Genomic DNA, 18,145 nt, shown 5'->3' with positions numbered 1-18,145 from the left:
TAAACTGTGGGGACAGGCTGAGTTTCCTGCAGTATGCCTATTGAGGTCTCCTTGGTGCAGTAGCAGAGAGAGATGGAAAAGCTGGCGTTGTGCCCAGCAGCTGAAAACTTTGGTTCCCTTTCTGTCTCTGGCTTCCCATACCTCCCTCCCGTTACATCCTGTGTCCCCACCCCGGAACATCTCTGCACATCGGAATTATCCTCTGAGGAGGATCTAAGCCCTCCATGCTACTCTGGCTCAAAACTGAGGGTCATAGGCCCTTTTATTTAACTGCAGTGAGGACTAAAGGACACCTACTATGCACCTAGAAGTTGAATTAGAGTCTGAGACTGGCTTACAAGGGTCTTTGGAGGTTGCAGACAAACACCACCATGCTGAGCTATGTATCCCAGGCTGTCCTCGAACTCCAGACCCTTGTGTTTCAGCCTGGATTCTAAAATTACGCATGTGTGCCATTGAGCCAAGTTTAACTTCTGGTTTGTTTTTTTTTTTTTTTTTTCCCTTGCTTTGTTTGCCTATGAGGTTTGCTTGTGAGATACCCTAGAGCCCCAGAGCCCAGGACAAAGACCACCAACATGGGAAAAATGCCCAGGGAGTGTGGCAGATTTAAAGAACGTCACAAAGGAACCAGCTAGGAGTTACAAACTCCAAATCCAGCCTTTATTTCAGTGGCAGAGCAGAGAGGAGGCTCAACCCAGGTTAGATCATTCCCAGACAGAGACAGCTGGACGGGAGCCCCTGGGAACGCCTCTCCACCCAGCTAAGAGGTTGGGAGGAGAAGAAGAAGATAATACTGGTGCTGCCACTTCCACAGCTGCCACAGCCAGGAGCTGGGAGACCTCAAGCAGCAAGCTGACCTCCAGAGGTCAGGACAGACCCAGAATCAGGCAAGGATCAGACGGGAACATCAGACACTACGAGAGTATACAGACTGGACAGGTGAGGAAACTCTTGGGGGCCCCCAAACAGCATTGGTATTTCACAAAGGGGACCCCCCAGGGCCTGCAGGCTCCAGGGACTGAATGCTCAGGGAAGCATGACCACAGTGAGACACTCACAAAGAGGCCGTGATAGCCCCCCACCCCCTTGTGCTGTTCGGCAAGGGTAGGAAAGTGTCTGAGGGAGAAGAGAGGTAAGAGTCGACGGAAAGCACGGGAAGAACACTGGCGGGACGTGGGTCAGGACATGAAAAGGGGCCCAGGGGGGCCTCTAGCTGCTGCCCTGCTGCTCCTGCTGGCACTCCTGCTGGCGGATGAGGTTGGCCATGGGGCTGGTGATACCGCCTATCATGGTCCAGTATTCATCAAAACTGATGCGCCCGTCGTGGTTGGCATCCAGGTTCTGGATGAGTTTGTCAGCTGCCTTTCGGTTCCCTGTGTCCTGTAGAAGAACTGGAGTCAGTAAAGCTTGGGATGACCCAGACGTGACCCTAGGCAGAGTCCCAGAATCAGCCCTGTCAGCAGCTGCCTTGGCCAGGACGGATGAGCACAGGGAGGGGTCACTGTGCAGGGCACGGGGCGGGGCTGGGGTTGGGGGGGCGGGGCTGGGGTTGGGGGGCGGGGCTGGGGTTGGGGGGCGGGGCTGGGGTTGGGGGGCGGGGCTGGGGTTGGGGGGGCGGGGTGTCACTGAGAGGCCTGTGAGGATCAGAGTAGGCAGGGAGAGAGACAGTGAGGGTACCGTCAGCATGTGGTTCAGCTCTTTCTGGAGCATCTTGCGGAAGCCGCTCTTGCTGATCTTGTTCTTGACCAGGCTGTGCTTGGATACATATTTGTAGAAGTTTTCCACCAGGACGACAACTGCCTTCTCCAGCTCTGTATAGCAGTCAGCCATCTCACTGTCTCGGCTGGGTCTAGGAAGCAGAAAAAGAGATGAGGAGAGACATCCCCCCCACACACACACACACAGCCCCCCAGCACCCCCAGACTGCTTGTCTTCCGGAACAGGGAGGGGAACAGAGCAGGCGTAGCAAAGTGAGTGTGGGGGTGGTCCTGGAAGGAGAGCTATGTGGCTCCTCTAAGCCAGGTGTTCCCCAGCCAGGCTGCCAACTGCCAAAACAGGTTCTCCAGGTCTTTCCTGTGCCCTAGGCAGCCATGCTGCCTGTCAGAGCCCTCTTGAGAGCAGGAGGTTCCTGTGGGAAGAGCAGGCAGGTAACTGTCCCCCTACACCTACCCAGGTCCCCTGTTCTAGGGAGCCATTGCTGGGAAGAATCAAGACAGAGAAGGCCAGGGGCTTTTACCTTCCATCCCAAGGACTGGCTGAGACCCCAGCCCTAGGACACAAACCAGGAATAGGAGCCCTTGGCCCACCTTCACCCCTTGTACCAGCTCTAAGGCAGTGAGTTCAGGGCCTCAGGCCACCACAGCCCCTCTCTAGGAAAGAGCAAGGTCCGGCTCCGTCAGATTAGATTTTGTGTGGCTCCCCTCCTGGCCACACCCTGTCAACCTCTCCTCCCTCATAACCATTCCGAAGTAGACATCATGGCACAATGACATTTTCGCCCCATTACCTAAGGAAGATCCAGGCCCAGTTCTGCCCCAGCTGGAGACAGACTCTGGGCCTCTGGACGCAGCAGCCTGGCAGAGGCCAGATGCATCACTCCCTCTCCCCAGAACAAAAGGCACTCACACTCCAAGCGGATACAGCCTTCTGAATAACAGGATATGAGGGGAGCAGGCGGATCTACTCTGTGAGTCGCCGCCCATGCCCAGAGCCCCTCCAAGTCAGCCTGGCAAATCAGACTCCCCTCCCACCCTCAGACACAAGAATGAAGTCCTGCTGCCCTCACCCAGCCTGTCCCGGGAAGGGGAGGTGGACACAAAAGGACACAGCCACTCGGGCAGGCCTGAGCACCCACAGTCTCCTTCGCCAGGCCCCACCAGGCCTCCTGTCCTTCCCTTCGCCAGGCCCCACCAGGCCTCCTGTCCTTCCCACCTGCTTCTATCCCTTGTGGAGTCATCTTCTCCCATGCCGGTGCCCATCAGCCGGCACACTCCTCTCAGCTCAGGGCCTGTCACTCTGGCCCTCCCCAAACTGTGCCTGCGGGAAAACTTGCCTTGACCTCTGTCATCTCTACACTCCTCCTGGATTCCCACAGCCATGTCTGTCTTCACCACGTCAACACCAGCTGGGGCCATTAGCCAGGTTGGTTAGTCTCTGGCTCTTAAGTCTCCATCGTGCTTTTTTACATTCCGCTGCTGTTTTCTGATCCAAATAGCTGAATATGCAGATGTGAGGGCGAGCTTTTCTAATCCTGAATATACAACTATCCTCTTTTTAATCTCCGTAACTGGCCTGGCCTACAATGCCTGGCCAAGTGCCCTGCTCAAGGGAGATGTTTCAATATTTCACCCTCTTCCAGCCCTGATGCCCAGCATTGAAGGTCCCTTCCAGCCTTCTACACTTTTGTGCATCTTTTTCTTAAGGGATGATCAGAAGGAAGAGGCCAGGATGCAGGAAAGAAGGAGAATTGAGAGGGAGCGGGGTCAGGCTGGGGCATCCCTGGTGGGAAATCCTCCCCTCCTTACCCTCCTAACCACGCTGGTCTGTGGCTGGAAGGATGACGTATAGTGACAGACCCACAGGAAACTATATTCTTCCCCATACTCTGTTTGTTAAGGGTGTAACAGTGTGGTTTAATATTTGAAAGACATTCAGACAAATTCTCTAACGCACACAAATTTCAAGCCATGATCTGTCTGCCCTCATGCCCTCGGGTGGGGTGAGGATGGCCCGTGGCCAGCGTTCCTGGAGATTCTGGAACCTGCACCAGGATCAGGAAGGGCGGCATTCAGCTTTCTCCCACCCAATCCTTGAGAGCAAGAAAAGAATCGGAGAACCTCCCACCCCTCACCATCCCAGAGCCGTTCCAAGGGAAGAGTTCTGTAGGAAACAGTCAAGGAGAAGACAGGGAAGGAGATAATTGGGATGGTGTGACTATGTTGCTCTCCCCAAAGGCCAGGCCAGCTCTCCTCTATCTGCCTTCCACCGACGTAGCCTCCTCCTGCCCCTTAGCGCTCTGCCCAATCCCTACCTGGCCTCTCACAGCAGCCAAGCAAGCAATTGACAGAGACACCCAACAGATGATGCAGACACCTTTCTCAGGAGCACTGGGCCGACCAGAGATGCAGCTTCTGAGTCCTGGCTCTCCCAGGCCTTCTTCCCAGGGATCTCCTCCCCAGGTTCTTATAAAATGGACAGCTCTGAGATAACCATCAGGACAAGTGATTTTCTGGAGCTTTTTCTGAAGACAGAGCATCCGAGCGAGGCAGTCAGGTGTCATTACTCTCCTTCCCCACCCTCCCCTGGGGGGCAGAAGACAGGTTCCGCTGCCCCGCCCATTTCACAGCCACCTGCTCTGCAGCTGCCCCATCCTTCAACCAGTCAGGCCTGAGGACCTCCAGGCATGGGGGAGGGAAGCGGTACTCTTCCCTTTCTAGCAGACCTATCCGGGAGGTAGTTTCTTCACAGGCAAGCCTTGGAAAGAGAGTCGTGGGGGTCATGAGGACATGGGAGTATGTCAGTGTACACTGAAGCTTTCCAAAAAAGCAGAAATAGGGGAATCACTTACCCTCCAAAGGGCCCTCCTCTAAAGGGGCCATTCACCTTGGGCCCCACCCTTCCCCCAATGTTCTCTTAGTCTCCTGGACTGATTCATCATTGAGCAACCAAGAGGCTCCCACCTCCCCACCCCCCACCCCCCGCCCACCTGAGCCCAGCTTGCTGACTTTTCCAAAAGCCCAAATTGCCCTGACACCATGCCCCTGGATCTCAGCCACTCTAGCCCCACCCTCCCACCCCCAAATTCTGGTCCCCACCCCTTTCAAAGAGCCTGCTCACCACCATCCCTTAGTCCACCTTGGTCTGGAACTCTGAATGTCCAAGGTTCACCTCATACACTTAAGTCGTAACTTATTTCCAAATGTTGAATATGTCCCTACTCTTACCTCTCCTACTCAGGATCCTCTCTAAAGCCTAAAAGATGTTCAGTTTTGACTCTGGCATGCCCTTCGTCCCTCTCGGCTGCCGCAGATTCACTGGTCTGTTGACTCATTCACCAATGGCCTCATTTACCCGTTTTCATTCATTCACGTATACGTTCAGCAACACATTCACGGTCTCATTCATTCAGTCATTCCCTTCTCAATTAGCTCATGCCTCCCAACGGCTATCAATATACAGGGATAGTAAAATAACTGAACTGGACTAGGAATCTCCCTTTTCCTCTCTCCAGCCTCCCAGGTCCAGTCTCTGCTCCCTCGTGCTTTTCCCAGTGTTGGAGGCTAATGGTTCACAGAGGTGCTCCTACGTCTGCACCCTCGCTGGACTCATGACATCACACCCATATATAAACATCCATGAACAGAGCAGAGAACTCTGCCAGTCCTGATCTGCTTGGGTACCCCATTTATCCTCAGCCAACTTCTGCTGAAGCAAGAAGTCCTTTGAATTTTTTTCCCAACTCATAAAGTTGTAAGTGGGTGGCGAGCACGCACACACACACACACACACACACACACACACACACCCCTGTACCTCAGGCCTCCCCAACATTCATAGGGCTTCTCTCCTGGGGAAAGGCTGAGCCCACCTTATCATCACTAGTGCCCTTGCCCCTAGCTGGGCTGGGCGGGCAAACACTCCTACAGTACAAGTGGCTGTGCCAGGCAAAGCCAGTCAAGCTGAGACCTGCCTAGGTCCTGGAATGGAAAAGCTGCCAGTTTGAAGCTCCACTCCTTTCTCTTTTCTTTCTCCCCTTCCAGGGGACCTCCCAGGCTTCCCCAGGCCCCTCCCAAGGAACACCACCCCGAGCAAATGAGGCCTGCATGCACACCCTGCCTGTGCCTCAGGTGGAAGAGAAGCCACCTCAGCCCCTGCCTCCCTTTCCTGGCTTCTTAGGAACTCTGGGCCCTCTCCAATTCCTCCTGGACCCCACTGTCTTTCCCCGGTCACAGCTACCGTAGCCCAGTGAGGCCCTGTGTCTAGAGTCTGATCGCCCCCAACACCCACCAAGAAATTGCTCGCCCTGTTCCCGGTTTAGAGAGGACGCAACAGCTGTGGGCAAGGCCCTGGAATGTCCTGCCCAGTGTCCCAGCCCCTGGAGATGAGCCAGGTCAGCTGCTTGGCCAAGGAGAGGGGCTTACCACCCTGCCTAGTCCTCTAAGGGTTTCACAAAGCCCCTCGGGCCCCTCATTGCCTAACCAGCCTTTAGGGAGAGTTAATTACCAACATCTTCTGCCCTGTGTCTGGCAGGCACCTCTCCCCAGGCTCCCTTCCTTGACCCTTCTTCTGACCCGCCAAGGCTTCAGGGTGCCCCCAGCAGCCCCAACCCTCCCCAGCCGGGCCTGCAAGGCTCACCTGCCTCCACGCTGGCTGTCCACCTCCTCCAGCAGGGCTCTGAGGCCTGGGCTTGGGCACCGACAGCCAGGCAGCTCCTGCTCAGCGGGGCCAGGACTCCTCCCCACTGCACTCCCAGAATCTGTCCCACTCCCTCTGCGCTTTGCCTGGCTGAGCTGCTGGCTGTGGGAAGGTAGTGACTGAACTCTTGACTTGGCCCTGGGGTTGGGCCCTTGTTAAAGGGGTACACACCTTTTTTTTTTTTTTAAACACCCCTCTACCCTCACCCTAGAGGGAGTGGTAGAAGCTGGCACTCCCCCAGCCCCACCCTCCTAACCCCACAGGCTCTGAGCAGAACTAACAAGATAGAGGAAAGAAAAGGGAGACTCATGACCTGCCCTTCTCACCTAGGTCGCTGAAAGCCAGGTTTCAGGGCAGCCTCCACCAAAGACCAGTTCAGTAGATTCCCAGCCAGCCTACCCGGCCACAGGAACTTCTGCACTGTTGGGATTTACGGACTCTAACACCCGATTTCTGTTGGCTAGAGCAAGAGGGTACACACAGCAGCTCTCTCTGGTCTCCCTTCTCCGGCTCAGCCACCCTGAGCTCAGAAACCCATTCCTAAGACCCTCCTTCGTGGCAGATGCCTCCTCTGTACACACCTTTCCTGCAGGTACCCAAGGAAACTGGCCAGCTTGACTTCCTTTCAGAGGGCAGCAGCCAAAACCGAGGGGACCCTTTGGCCCACTCCCATGATGGCTTCTGTCAGGTCCTAAAGAGCCCCCGCTCCAAAAAAAAAAACAAAAAAGTGGCTAACTGACATGCCTATTGGCATATCAAAGCACATGCCAGGTTCTCTCAGCACCCATTACAGCGTCCTGGCTCCTCTCAACACTTCACACACACACACACACACACACACACACACACACACACACACACCCTAAACCTCTCCAGCCTGAGCTTCCCTTCCCTTCCCTTCCCCCAGCTTCTGATTCCTATATAACCCAGCCATTTTGGTCACACGCTGTCTTGGTTCTCTTTATCCTTTTGGCTTCTCTCTCGTTCCTCCACTCTTGGCTCCTGGTCCCCTCTCTCTTCTCTTCCTCTCGCTATATTCCCCCTCCTCTCTCCCACGGCCTTGTCTGCTCTGCGGCCATGTTCAGACTGGACGCTTCCACTTGCTTCTGGCTGTTCTCTCCCTCATATCTACACTAGATCCCTTCTCCTCAGCCATCCCTAGGAGTAGTCAATGTCCTCCTCATTGTCATTCATGTGGTGCTCGAAACCCAGGAGGGGCACATATGAGCCTCCTTCCAAGGGGCTCAGCCTCTCTCTCTCTCTCTCTTTGACTCTCCTAAAGAATGTACGGATCATTTCTTTCCGCTGGCTCCCGCCACCCACCAAATTTGACTCCAAATTCTAGAGTCTGCCTCTTCAGCCATTTCTTCCCTCCACCGCTCTCCATAACCATTCACCTCTCCTCCAGTAAGTGTCTCTCTGGCCCCTGAGCCTGCTGTACCCTCCAGGGCACCCACCACATGGGTATCTCTCTACTAACGACTCCTCTCCCTCCCTCTATTGCAGTGGTTCTCAACCTGTGGGTCACAAACCCTTTGGGAATCAAGCAACCCTCTCACAGGGGTTGCCTGAGACCATCAGAAAACACAGACATTTACATTATGATTCATAACAATAGCAAAAATTACAGTTATGAAGTAGGAACGAAGCTATGGTTGGGGGTCACCACAACATGAGGAACTGTATTAAAGGGTCGCTGCACTGGGAAGGTTGGGAACCCTTCTCTATTGGAATCTTCCCTTTCCCCAAAAGCTTCTCCCAGTCCACGGCTTCAGCTGTCTCCTCCTCTACCTGCTCTACTCCTCTACTGGGTAAGTGTCACCCTGGAGCGACCTAATTTGTCTATGATTACTACAAAAGCCACACTCATGTGCTAGAAAGCTCATCCTACCAGAGCCCCTAGCACGTGGGAAACGATGCTTCTCCTCTGTGATTTGGAACATTTCTCTCTGACAAGGCTCTCAGTTCCCCCTGGGGATGCTCCAGGTTGAAATTCTTGTCACCATGACACCTCCCCTGCTCCCTTTGTTCTCAACTCCTTCCTGGAGTTTCCTCACTTCTGCCTAGGAGCTGCAGTCCCATGGTTTCCTATCGTCCTCCTGGACCTCTCCAACATCGGAATCCTCCCTCAGGCAGAGTTCTGTCTGTGACCCTTGTCTCTTATGTCTCTCAGCTGCCTCCTGGAAGTCCCACTGCTTCCTGACACCCTCCCGGCCTTGTACGACCTTTTCTCTTCTTCCTCAGACTCAGAGATTGCATTAAAGCCTCACTGTCTTACTGTAAACAACTTGGTCTCAGTACAGCTCAATCAATGACCAAAACTTGACATCATTGGTTTTCAGATACTCTCATATGGTAACAATCTCTGCCACTGCACAAACAAATGATCCCCAAAATCTCTGCTCTACACTTCCAAAAGTCTCTTATCTCTAAGGTTTTTCTATTTTCCTCTCTTAAAAAACCTTTTATCTCATATGGTGATGGCGCATACCTTTAATCTTAGCACTAGGCAGGCAGAGGCAGGCAGATCTCTGAGTTTGAGGCCAGCCTGGGCTACAGAGTGAGCTCCAGGGCTACACAGAGAAAACCTGTCTCAAAAAAACAAAAAAAAAAAAAATTTATCTTTACTATTTCTTTGCTTTCTGCTCTCAAATAATCTCTTAAGACTACATTGTAAACTACCCCAGAATGTGTAAATTCACTGGGTATGTTTTAAAAATCTGTAACAAAATTTAACTTAAAACGTATAACAAAGGGCCTACAATTACAAAACTATACATAAGTCATCTTAATTTGCTACAACATACATACATACATACATATATATATACATACACACACACACACACACACACACACACACACACATATATATATATGATTCAATTCTTTTTTTTTCCCCAAGACAGGGTTTCTCTGCATAGCTTTGGAGCCTGTCCTGGAATTCGCTCTGTAGACCTGGCTGGTATTGAATTCACAGAGATCTGACTGCCTCTGCCTCCCAAATTCTGAGATTAAAGGCGAGTGCCACCACCGACTGGCAATGATTTTATTCTTGTTTAGAATATAGTGTATATGAAACTTGGATTCAACTCCTGTTTTAAAAAAATAGATCTACTGAAAAATAGATGTTTTTAAATAGCAACCATGTGGCTCACCTCCATCTTGGCTGATGACCTCATCAGGATGGAAGGAACCATGCATCTGGCAGCCAACTTTATGGGGTTAAAAGAGAGTACATGCAATGTGACTTCACCACCACCTTGATTAAGATGACCACATGGTATAAACCAACTAAGGCAACACTCATGAAACTCCTTAGTCCTACTGAACCCTCTGTTTATCATTGTATCTCCTTTTTAGACTAAGGAGGTCCAAAATATTTTGGATTAGAATAGATTTTTATGTGATAATAAATTTGTAAATTTATTCAGGTTAACAGAAACCGACTTGGAGATGTATGTCTAACCACTTACATCTTTGCTAACTGTTCAATATCAGGCTTCTAGAACATTTTTAATAACAAACAAGATGTTTGATAAATAATGTGTATTTGGTAAATAAGGTTTATAAATTCCTAAGATCTACTCAGGTTAACAGTAGCTGACTTGAAGATGCATCTCTCTCCTCTTTGTCTTTCCTAGCTTTTCTAAGCTTTATCTTCTGGGATAAACTGAATCATACAAGAAACTGATATTCTGTAATCATTCACTATAAAGGATCAAGAAGCCAGGTAGTGGTAGTACACCCCTTTAAACTCAGCACTCCGGAGGCAGAGGAAGGCAGATGGCAGATCTCTGTGAGCTCAAGGTCAGCCTTGTCTATAGAGTGAGTTCCAGCCAAAGCTATACAGAGAAACCCCATCTCAAAAAGCAAACAAACAGACAATAACAATAAAAGAAAGACCAAGAAAATAAGTTTCCCAATCCCTCTGTGGACTGTATTTATGGTTTTGTAAAATTCCCAGTCTCTTTGTAGACTTTATTTATGGTTTAAAGTTTTATCTTGGTGCTAAAGGATCTTAAACTCCAAATTTTAAGACTCAAACTTAACAGAGATAAAATTGTAAAATCCTGATCTTATAAAAAGTATTAACTAAGCTAGGTGGTGGCACATGCCTTTAATCCCAGCACTTGGGAGGCAGAGGCAGGGGGATCTCTGTGAGTTTGAGGCCAGCCTGGTCTACAGAATGAGTTCCAGGACAGCCAAAGCTACACAGAGAAACCCTGAATCAAAAAATCCAAAAAAAAAAAAAGTGCTAACTTGTAAACTATTAAAGATAATTAAGACATGCAAGTTAGTGGTCAGTCACCTTATAAATGATCAAATTCTTTAATGTCCTAAAAACTATGCTCATAAGCTACACTAAGTACAAATGTAATTCATTTACAGGGACAAGCTTTATTTAGCCTCCTGTATATGTTTTTTGAGGTTAATCCTAAAGTAAGTAAGTAAAAAGAAGTAAATTTTTCTTAACTCAGGCATGCTTAACAGATGATGGTCCTCAGACTCCTCAGAGATCTGCTAAATATGGCATTTAAAATGTTTAGTGGAAAAAGCTTCCTGTGATAGACAGAGCTGCCACTCCTAACAATGACCCTCAGGTTTCCAAAGAGGACAATAGGGCACAGATGACTTCACCTGGATTGTGGTAACACTAACCACTGGATGAAGAACTGACCCATGCCTCACCCACACCAGGGCTTTGCCCAAACTGTGGACACTGTTGAGTTGGCTGTCCTACTTGGCCTCATCAAGGTATGCCAGTTTCCCCAAGTTCCTCCTCCACAGGAAAATCTCTCAGATCTCTGGGTCTAGCAGTCAAAGGCCAATGCTGTATCCTGTAGTAGCTGCCCCCAACAAAGCCATTGAGACCACCATGGAGCACCTACACTAACCATCCAGGTAGCCATTTTAATTGATACAGAGGCTGTTTGGATTATACTTCCTGCTATAATTGATCCCTCTCAAGTCTCTGATACTGTTGATGACTAACTGTTGCCGTTAACAGCAACAAGAAAACCAGCTCCTTCCCCAAGGCTGTACGGCCTGGTCAGTCCATTTCAAAAGATATGAGCTACTAGGTCTCCTGCTGAGAAAAGCAGACACAGACAGTTTACCTTGCCTGCGGCCTTCACACTGAAAGAGATAAACTCACAAAACAGGTTTCAGTGTAACTTTTTACTATTCCTTCATTTAAAGGAGTTTGCTTTGCAATGACTGCCCTCAGGAACCAATCACCCGTGTCTCATGACAACTGGGTGGAAAGAAAAGGTTTGAAGCTTGTGTAAGTTGTAAGGGTCTAAAAAAAAGTGATTGAAGGTATATAAATGCAAGTTGTAAAGGTCTGAAGATGTGAAAACTTAAATTGTGAGAGTCTAAGAAGATGTTTTGTTTCTGTTTGGTTTGGCTTAGTTTTTGGTTTTTCAAGACAGGGTTTCTCTAATAACAGCCCTAGCTGTCCTGGAACTCCCTTTGTAGACTAGGCTGGCCTCAACTCACAGAGATTCTCCTGCCTCTGCCTCCTGAGTGCTGGGATTAAAAGCATGTGCCATCACCCCCTGGCTGGTTGATTTCTAAGTATGAACTTAAAAGTGCTTCTCGGGCCGGGCGGTGGTGGCGCACGCCTTTAATCCCAGCACTCAGGAGGCAGAGCCAGGCGGATCTCTGTGAGTTCGAGGCCAGCCTGGGCTACCAAGTGAGTTCCAGGAAAAGGCACAAAGCTACACAGAGAAACCCTGTCTCGAAAAACAAAAAACAAAACAAAAAAAAAAGGTGCTTCTCATTGTTTTAAAGACATCTGTGCAATTTCTAGATAAAGGAAAGCCTGTTCATGCTTTTAACTCAGAATTTTTTTGGGGGGAGGGTCCCCAAGCTTTTATTATGACTTAAAGGCATGAGTCAATTTTCTACAATGTGAATTTCAGTACAGATTACAAAGAATGATAATGCTAATATATATAAAACTTTTATCTATTTTTGTAAACTTAAAAAATTCTTGTAAGCGCCGGGCAGTGGTGGCGCACGCCTTTAATCCCAGCACTCGGGAGGCAGAGCCAGGCGGATCTCTGTGAGTTCGAGGCCAGCCTGGGCTACCAAGTGAGTTCCAGGAAAAGGCGCAAAGCTACACAGAGAAACCCTGTCTCGAAAAAATCAAAAAAAAAAAAAAAAATTCTTGTAAGCTTCAGGGAGTCATGAGACTTGGATTCATTTCTCACAGGTCAAAGACTCCAGATAAGTAGTCCCTCCAGATAAGTAATCAACAGCCTAAGTTTCCCTACCTGCCTATTTCTGAGGGTGGGATTTCTCTCCCCTGGTCTTGGGACTCCTCCCCTCCTTCAATTACCAGGACCATGGGCCTAGATGTTTCAAGTGTACACCCAAGATAAAAATTTTCCCCTTGCCGGGCGGTGGTGGCGCACGCCTTTAATCCCAGCACTCGGGAGGCAGAGCCAGGCGGATCTCTGTGAGTTCGAGGCCAGCCTGGGCTACCAAGTGAGTTCCAGGAAAGGCGCAAAGCTACACAGAGAAACCCTGTCTCGAAAAACCAAAAAAAAAAAAAAAAAAAAAAAAAATTTCCCCTAAGCTCCTTAACTTTACCTTCGGTCCCTATCCTGTACCTGTCCCAGCAGATTTCCAGTCAGCTGAAGAGTGTAGACTGCTCCAAAACTCCCTGAAACACTCCAGCCCCAGATGTTCCTTGGAATCTGCATTCTAGACTGTTCCAAAGCAGCCTGACCTTCACTAGCCTCAGGTGGTCCCTCAGAACCTGGGCAGTGAGCAAAACAGATGTCCTCTAGCCTGCACCCTTCTCTTCCTTCCAGCATTCTTGGGCCCCCAACAACGATGTCCCAATTTCAACTAAGAAGCAGTTACAGAAGAGATTACCTCACCCCCTATCATCAACAAAAAGGCTGGAATGTCAGATTCCCAAAGAAACCCCAGCCAAATGGCTAACTGTGGTGCCTCTTTAGCCGACCAAAGCCAGGCTCTCTCCATTGCAAGTGTCTGACATAGAGTCCTGCCTCCTCTCGGCACTTCTCACCCCCAGGCCCTACCCTAAACCTCTCCAGCCCCGGAGCCTTGTTCCCCCTCCCCCAGCTTCTGACTCCTATCATAACCCAGCCATTTTGCCACACACTCTTGGTTCTTCTTTGTCCCCTTGGTCCTTGGCTCCTTTCCTGGTCCCCTCTCTTGTCCCCCGACTCCTCTTTTCCTCTCTCATTCTCCCTCCCTCTCTCTCCTCTCATGGCCCGGTCTATTCTGCTGGCCATATTCAGTCTGGACTCTTCCAGATGCCTCTGGCTGTTCTCTCCCTCATCTCCACAATAAAAACCTTCTCCTCAACTACACCAATGTCCTCACTTTCATGCACCTTCCACTTACGAGGCACTCACTGTGTCGGGCTTCCTGATAAGCACTTCAGGTGATGGGTCACATCCTCCTCCTATGAGAGGACTAGTCACACCCCCACGAGGAAACACACTGAAGGAGAGTGCCCAGAGTTCAAAGCCGTAAGTGGCAGCGTTGGGATCCAACCTCCAGCCACTCAACCTGTTTCGTAGTGCCCATTTCCCTTGACATTAGTCAGCTGTGCCCCAGGACACGGGGTTCATTCCTTTCCCCGGGTATGAATACATGCCTTCATCTCCTATCAGAGGACCAGCCCAGGCAAGGAGGAGCCTGTCTCTCTGAGAGGACTATCTGCTTCAGCTTTTAGGGCTGGGACCATCCTCAACCCAAGTCCGTGGAGAGAAGTGAGCACCCAATCTCTTCCACTGCTAACCACTCCATCCTCCTGTCTCTCACCCACCACTGACTCCGCCCTTTGCCTCCAAGAACCCCTCATCCCTGAACCCTGAAGACTGGGCAAAGGAGAGGAACAAACAGTCAAGACAACATATTTTACTTTTTCCAATATTTTTATTAATCAAATATTATAAAATAACTGTCATCCATAAATGCCCAAGCACCTAGCTGGTCCTCTCACCCCAAACCTCTGAAGTCACGCCCTCCTCAGCCTCTTTTGCTACTCTGCTCCTGTTTTGCCCTGCTCCTACTCAGAGACAGACCCTGGAAGGAGGATGGGGCAGAGCTGGAAGCAGCAAGGGTGGCACAAGGCTGACAGCTACAGTTGAGGTCGGACAAGATTAGAAGGGATAGGTTCTCAGACACCCTTTTCAGGACCAAATATCCAGCCAGCTTCCCAGCCCCATTCTTCAGATCACTTCCCATAGCCCAGTTCCTTTCTGCCCTTCCCCTACTACCAAGGGCTTGGCCCTTACCCCGCCAGGATCCCTGCATATCCTCTCCAGCCCCAACCCACCCCCTGAGCTCCCCTGGGATGAGGACTTCTGGACCCAGGAGCTCCACAGAGCACCCTAGATGAGTGCACAGAGCCCACAGGGAAGGCTGTCCTTACAGAGATGAGGAGAGGTGCAGGCTGGGGAATGGGGTGGTGGGGGTAGAGAAAAATTTTATTTCCAGGCTCAGGGCCTCAAAAATCCCCTATCCCCAACACCCCCAACAAGTTCCAAGAAGAGGTCCTCAGCTCCGGGCAACAGGGCTGTCCATCTTCACACTCTTGGCTGCTTCTCCAATCAGCTCCCAGAAGCTTCCAAACTCCAGTTTCGTGTCATTACAGTTGCCCAGGTTGGCAATTTTCTCTTCTAGCCCACAGTTGCTCTGAGGACAGGAAAGACACCACAACTCAGCAAGACAGTACCTCCAGATCTTCCTGCCCCACCCTGGCCTGGGGCGGGTAGGAGGGCAGGAGCCTACCAGGCGTTGGCAAGAGGGAAAGACACGGGGTTACCAGTGCCAGTGTGGGTGGGGTCTTAGAGCACTAGTCTGGGGAGTCAGGGGTCTGGGTGGGGTGGGGTCCACTCCCTCAGTACCGGCATGAGGTGTGGCAGCTGCTGGGTAACCAGGTCTCGTAGTTCAGCCGGGGTCAGTGTCTCCTTTCCACCCTCCACAGAGTACTGATGGAAGTTCTTGATGAGGGTCTCAATGGCCCTCTCTACATCGCTGAATTCTTGGGCATCCTGAAGACAGGAGACACAACCCACATCAGGAGGGCCCACCCACCCTACAAAACCCTTCCCAGGAGCCTTGGAAAATCAACAAGCTAGAAAACAGCTAGAAGACAATCCAGAGCCCAGAATCCTGCCCCACTTCCCTCTCCCCTAGCCCAGGCTCCAGGCCACAGTGGCCTCTGCCCTAAGCCACAGATTAGGCAAGTCCCACAACCCCAGATCCCAGGCAGGGCAGGCCCCAGCATGTGCCCAGACATCCTATTTCCAGAAGAACTCCATTTGCATCATCCTGGGTAAGCATAAGGGAGGAGATTGGGGGCTTGCAGTATCTACAGGGCAAGGCCTAGGAAAGCAGCAGAAGTCAGTGGGGGGCATGAACCCTCCTAACAAGAAGAGTGTAAGAACAGAAAGACGGCCAGATGAATGAATGGGCCCACCTCAGCATTGGCTGACCGACACTGTCCCATGGTGCCTGGTACACTGGTCCTTCCGTGAGTTAGTTTTGTCGTCTGTCCTATAGCCTGCCCCACAGGAGCTGATGGCTCATGATCTGCCTGGAAAAGAGGGGGAGGCCTGAGGTGAGGGGAGAGCTCTTCATTCTTTTTTTTTTCATGGCCGCGTTTGGCTCCACCCAACATACACCTTCACCTCAGCGGTTGGAGTCTACTCCACACAGATCCAGTCCCTGCCCAAACTCCAGGAGCTAAGGCCACAGCCCCCAGGCCAACCCACTCAGAGGGAATCCCCCTGGGCCTCCTTCTCCCCACCTCCTCCAGCCACCCCTGTGAGACTTGGGCAAGAGAAGCATGGGATACTCCCTGAAGGAGCGACAGCCCTTCTAGGTTGAAGGCGCTGGACTTTCTTACCTGCTGGCAGCTGCAGAGACAGGATGGAGGAGCCAGCTCACCTGAGCTCAGCTCTTATACCTGGGGGAAGGGAGGGGAAGCCAGGGGCAGGGCCAGGGCCTTATCCCTCAGCCACCCCAGCTATTGCAGCCTCCCGGGCTGGGAGCCAGCTTTGTGAGCCCCACCCTCTACAGTGCTAGAGTCAGTTCCCACCCCTACCATGAGGAGGAAGCCATGGAGGGCTGGGTATGGGATACCCCTGGCACAAGATCACCTTACAGAGTTCCAGGGAGAGGAGACAAGGAAGGCAAGGGGGTGCAGAAGGAGCCATACCCGGGAGGGTAGGACCCTGTAGCAGCTGTGAGGCAGGGAGCAGAGAGAGTCTGCACGGAAGGAGAAGCAAGGGCTGATCAAGGTGAATTTGTGGGATGAGGAGCTTGAAAGAGATCCCCGGGGTCTCTGTGCTTGGACAGATGCTCACTCGCTCTTCTCCCCTCTCCCTCCCAACCAGAGCGAATTTGGCTAGTAACACTCAGGCCTGCTGAAACCCAGAGCCAAGCCTTCCCCAGTCCTGATGGCACAGAGATGAAAAGGTTGAAAGGAAGGGCCAGAGCAGTGCACCCTGGTACTGGGAACCAACCGCACTTCGCCTTCGCCCGACGCCCCGCCAGCGCCCTGCAGCCACCCAGGGCACACATGTGCAAGGCTCAAAGGAGTTCCCTGGCAGGTAACAACCTCTCCAAACTGGTTGGGCTGCCACCTCCTCTCCCCCTCCCTCCAAATCCTACCCCTTCCCTGAACAGCATGTCAAACACCAGAACTCCAATCTACTACCCAGAAACCCCAGGGGAAGCCTAAACTATACTTCCTGGGACTGTGACCAACCCAACTAGCCCTCACCTGCCTAGGACCTGGGCCCCTAAAGTCATGGGAAGGACAGACCACGGTGGAAGGGCTGAGGGGTCAGTAGAAGGATTGCATGGGCCTAGACTCAAAATTCCCTTCCTAACTCTGCAATCAGAGCAGATATGCAGATGGTCTTCCCCATGTCACCTGCTGGAGGTCCCCTGTATTTGTGGTCTCGATGGGGGACTCTACCACAACAGTCTCCTTTGGAAAGCTCCTCTGAAGGGCTTCAGTCTGGAGACACTACAAGGGTCTTGCCATCAGAGGGCTTCTCAGAGTCCCTCAGCCTGGGTTCCCACTGAGAGCCCACTGATCCCTCTGAGATCCCTCTCCTGGTATGTGATGGGGAATTTGTCTCTGCTAATTTTCCTCTGGTTGACTAGCTGCCCCACGTGGACACCCACAGTTACAGCAGTGAGAACCCAAGAGGCTTACATCATTGCCACACCCCTACTCTCTCTAGTGGTGAGTTGTACAAACCACTTGTCCCTCAAGTCAGAGAATGCAGGGTGGGGACAACTCTGTCCCTAAGCACTCCATACTACCACAGCTCCCTCTCCCTATCATATTTGAGCAGCACTTCTCCACTCCAGCACTAGTGATTCTTGTCTTTGCAACATAGCCTCCCTAAAAATGTTTCCTCAAAGCCAGGCGTGGTAGTGCACCTGTTATCCCAGCGCCTGTGAAGCTGAGGAAGGAAGATTGCTGAAGAGAGCAAGACTCTATCTCAAAACAATCCCAAGGGGGCTGGAGAGATGGCTCAGCAGTTAGGAGCACTGACTGCTCTTCCAGAGGACCCACATGGCAGCTCACAACTGTCTGTAACTCCAGTTCCAGGGGATCTGACACCCTCACACAGACACACATGCAGGCAAAACACCAATGCACATAAAATAAAAATAAGCAAATTATTAAAACAATAACACAAAAAGAAAGAAAAAAGCT

The 18,145-nt window shown here is 51.2% G+C and overlaps 2 protein-coding genes across 6 annotated transcripts; both read right to left on the bottom strand.

Moving 5' to 3' along the window:
• Positions 1-632: 632 nt before the first annotated feature.
• S100a16 (S100 calcium binding protein A16) lies at positions 633-6,362 on the bottom strand. Of its 4 annotated transcripts, none has more exons than XM_059264819.1 (3): positions 6,355-6,362; positions 1,678-1,849; positions 633-1,380 (listed from the first exon to the last, which is right to left on the bottom strand). In XM_059264819.1, exons 2-3 carry the CDS (start codon positions 1,828-1,830, stop codon positions 1,210-1,212), a joined length of 324 nt encoding a protein of 107 aa, XP_059120802.1. In that variant the 5' UTR covers positions 1,831-1,849; positions 6,355-6,362; the 3' UTR covers positions 633-1,209. The 4 variants fall into 4 exon arrangements, with proteins under 4 accessions (XP_059120802.1, XP_059120803.1, XP_059120801.1 ...); XM_059264820.1 differs by lacking the exon at positions 6,355-6,362 and adding an exon at positions 4,093-4,207; XM_059264818.1 differs by lacking the exon at positions 6,355-6,362 and adding an exon at positions 4,031-4,150.
• An 8,006-nt stretch (positions 6,363-14,368) lies between these two features.
• On the bottom strand, positions 14,369-16,426 carry S100a14 (S100 calcium binding protein A14). 2 transcript variants are annotated; one of them, XM_059264816.1, is made up of 4 exons: positions 16,316-16,426; positions 15,887-16,003; positions 15,312-15,458; positions 14,369-15,099 (listed from the first exon to the last, which is right to left on the bottom strand). In XM_059264816.1, the coding sequence occupies exons 2-4, from the start codon at positions 15,914-15,916 to the stop codon at positions 14,962-14,964; spliced, it is 315 nt and encodes a 104-aa protein (XP_059120799.1). In that variant the 5' UTR covers positions 15,917-16,003; positions 16,316-16,426; the 3' UTR covers positions 14,369-14,961. The 2 variants fall into 2 exon arrangements, with proteins under 2 accessions (XP_059120799.1, XP_059120798.1); XM_059264815.1 differs by lacking the exon at positions 16,316-16,426 and having other exon boundaries at positions 15,887-16,142.
• Between the last annotated feature and the right edge of the window lie 1,719 nt (positions 16,427-18,145).

Source organism: Peromyscus eremicus, chromosome 6 (genome assembly GCF_949786415.1).
Source record: "Peromyscus eremicus chromosome 6, PerEre_H2_v1, whole genome shotgun sequence".
Lineage (NCBI taxonomy): Eukaryota > Metazoa > Chordata > Mammalia > Rodentia > Cricetidae > Peromyscus > Peromyscus eremicus.
Note: the sequence above shows the minus strand (reverse complement) of the source record. Positions and strands in the feature narration are given on the sequence as shown.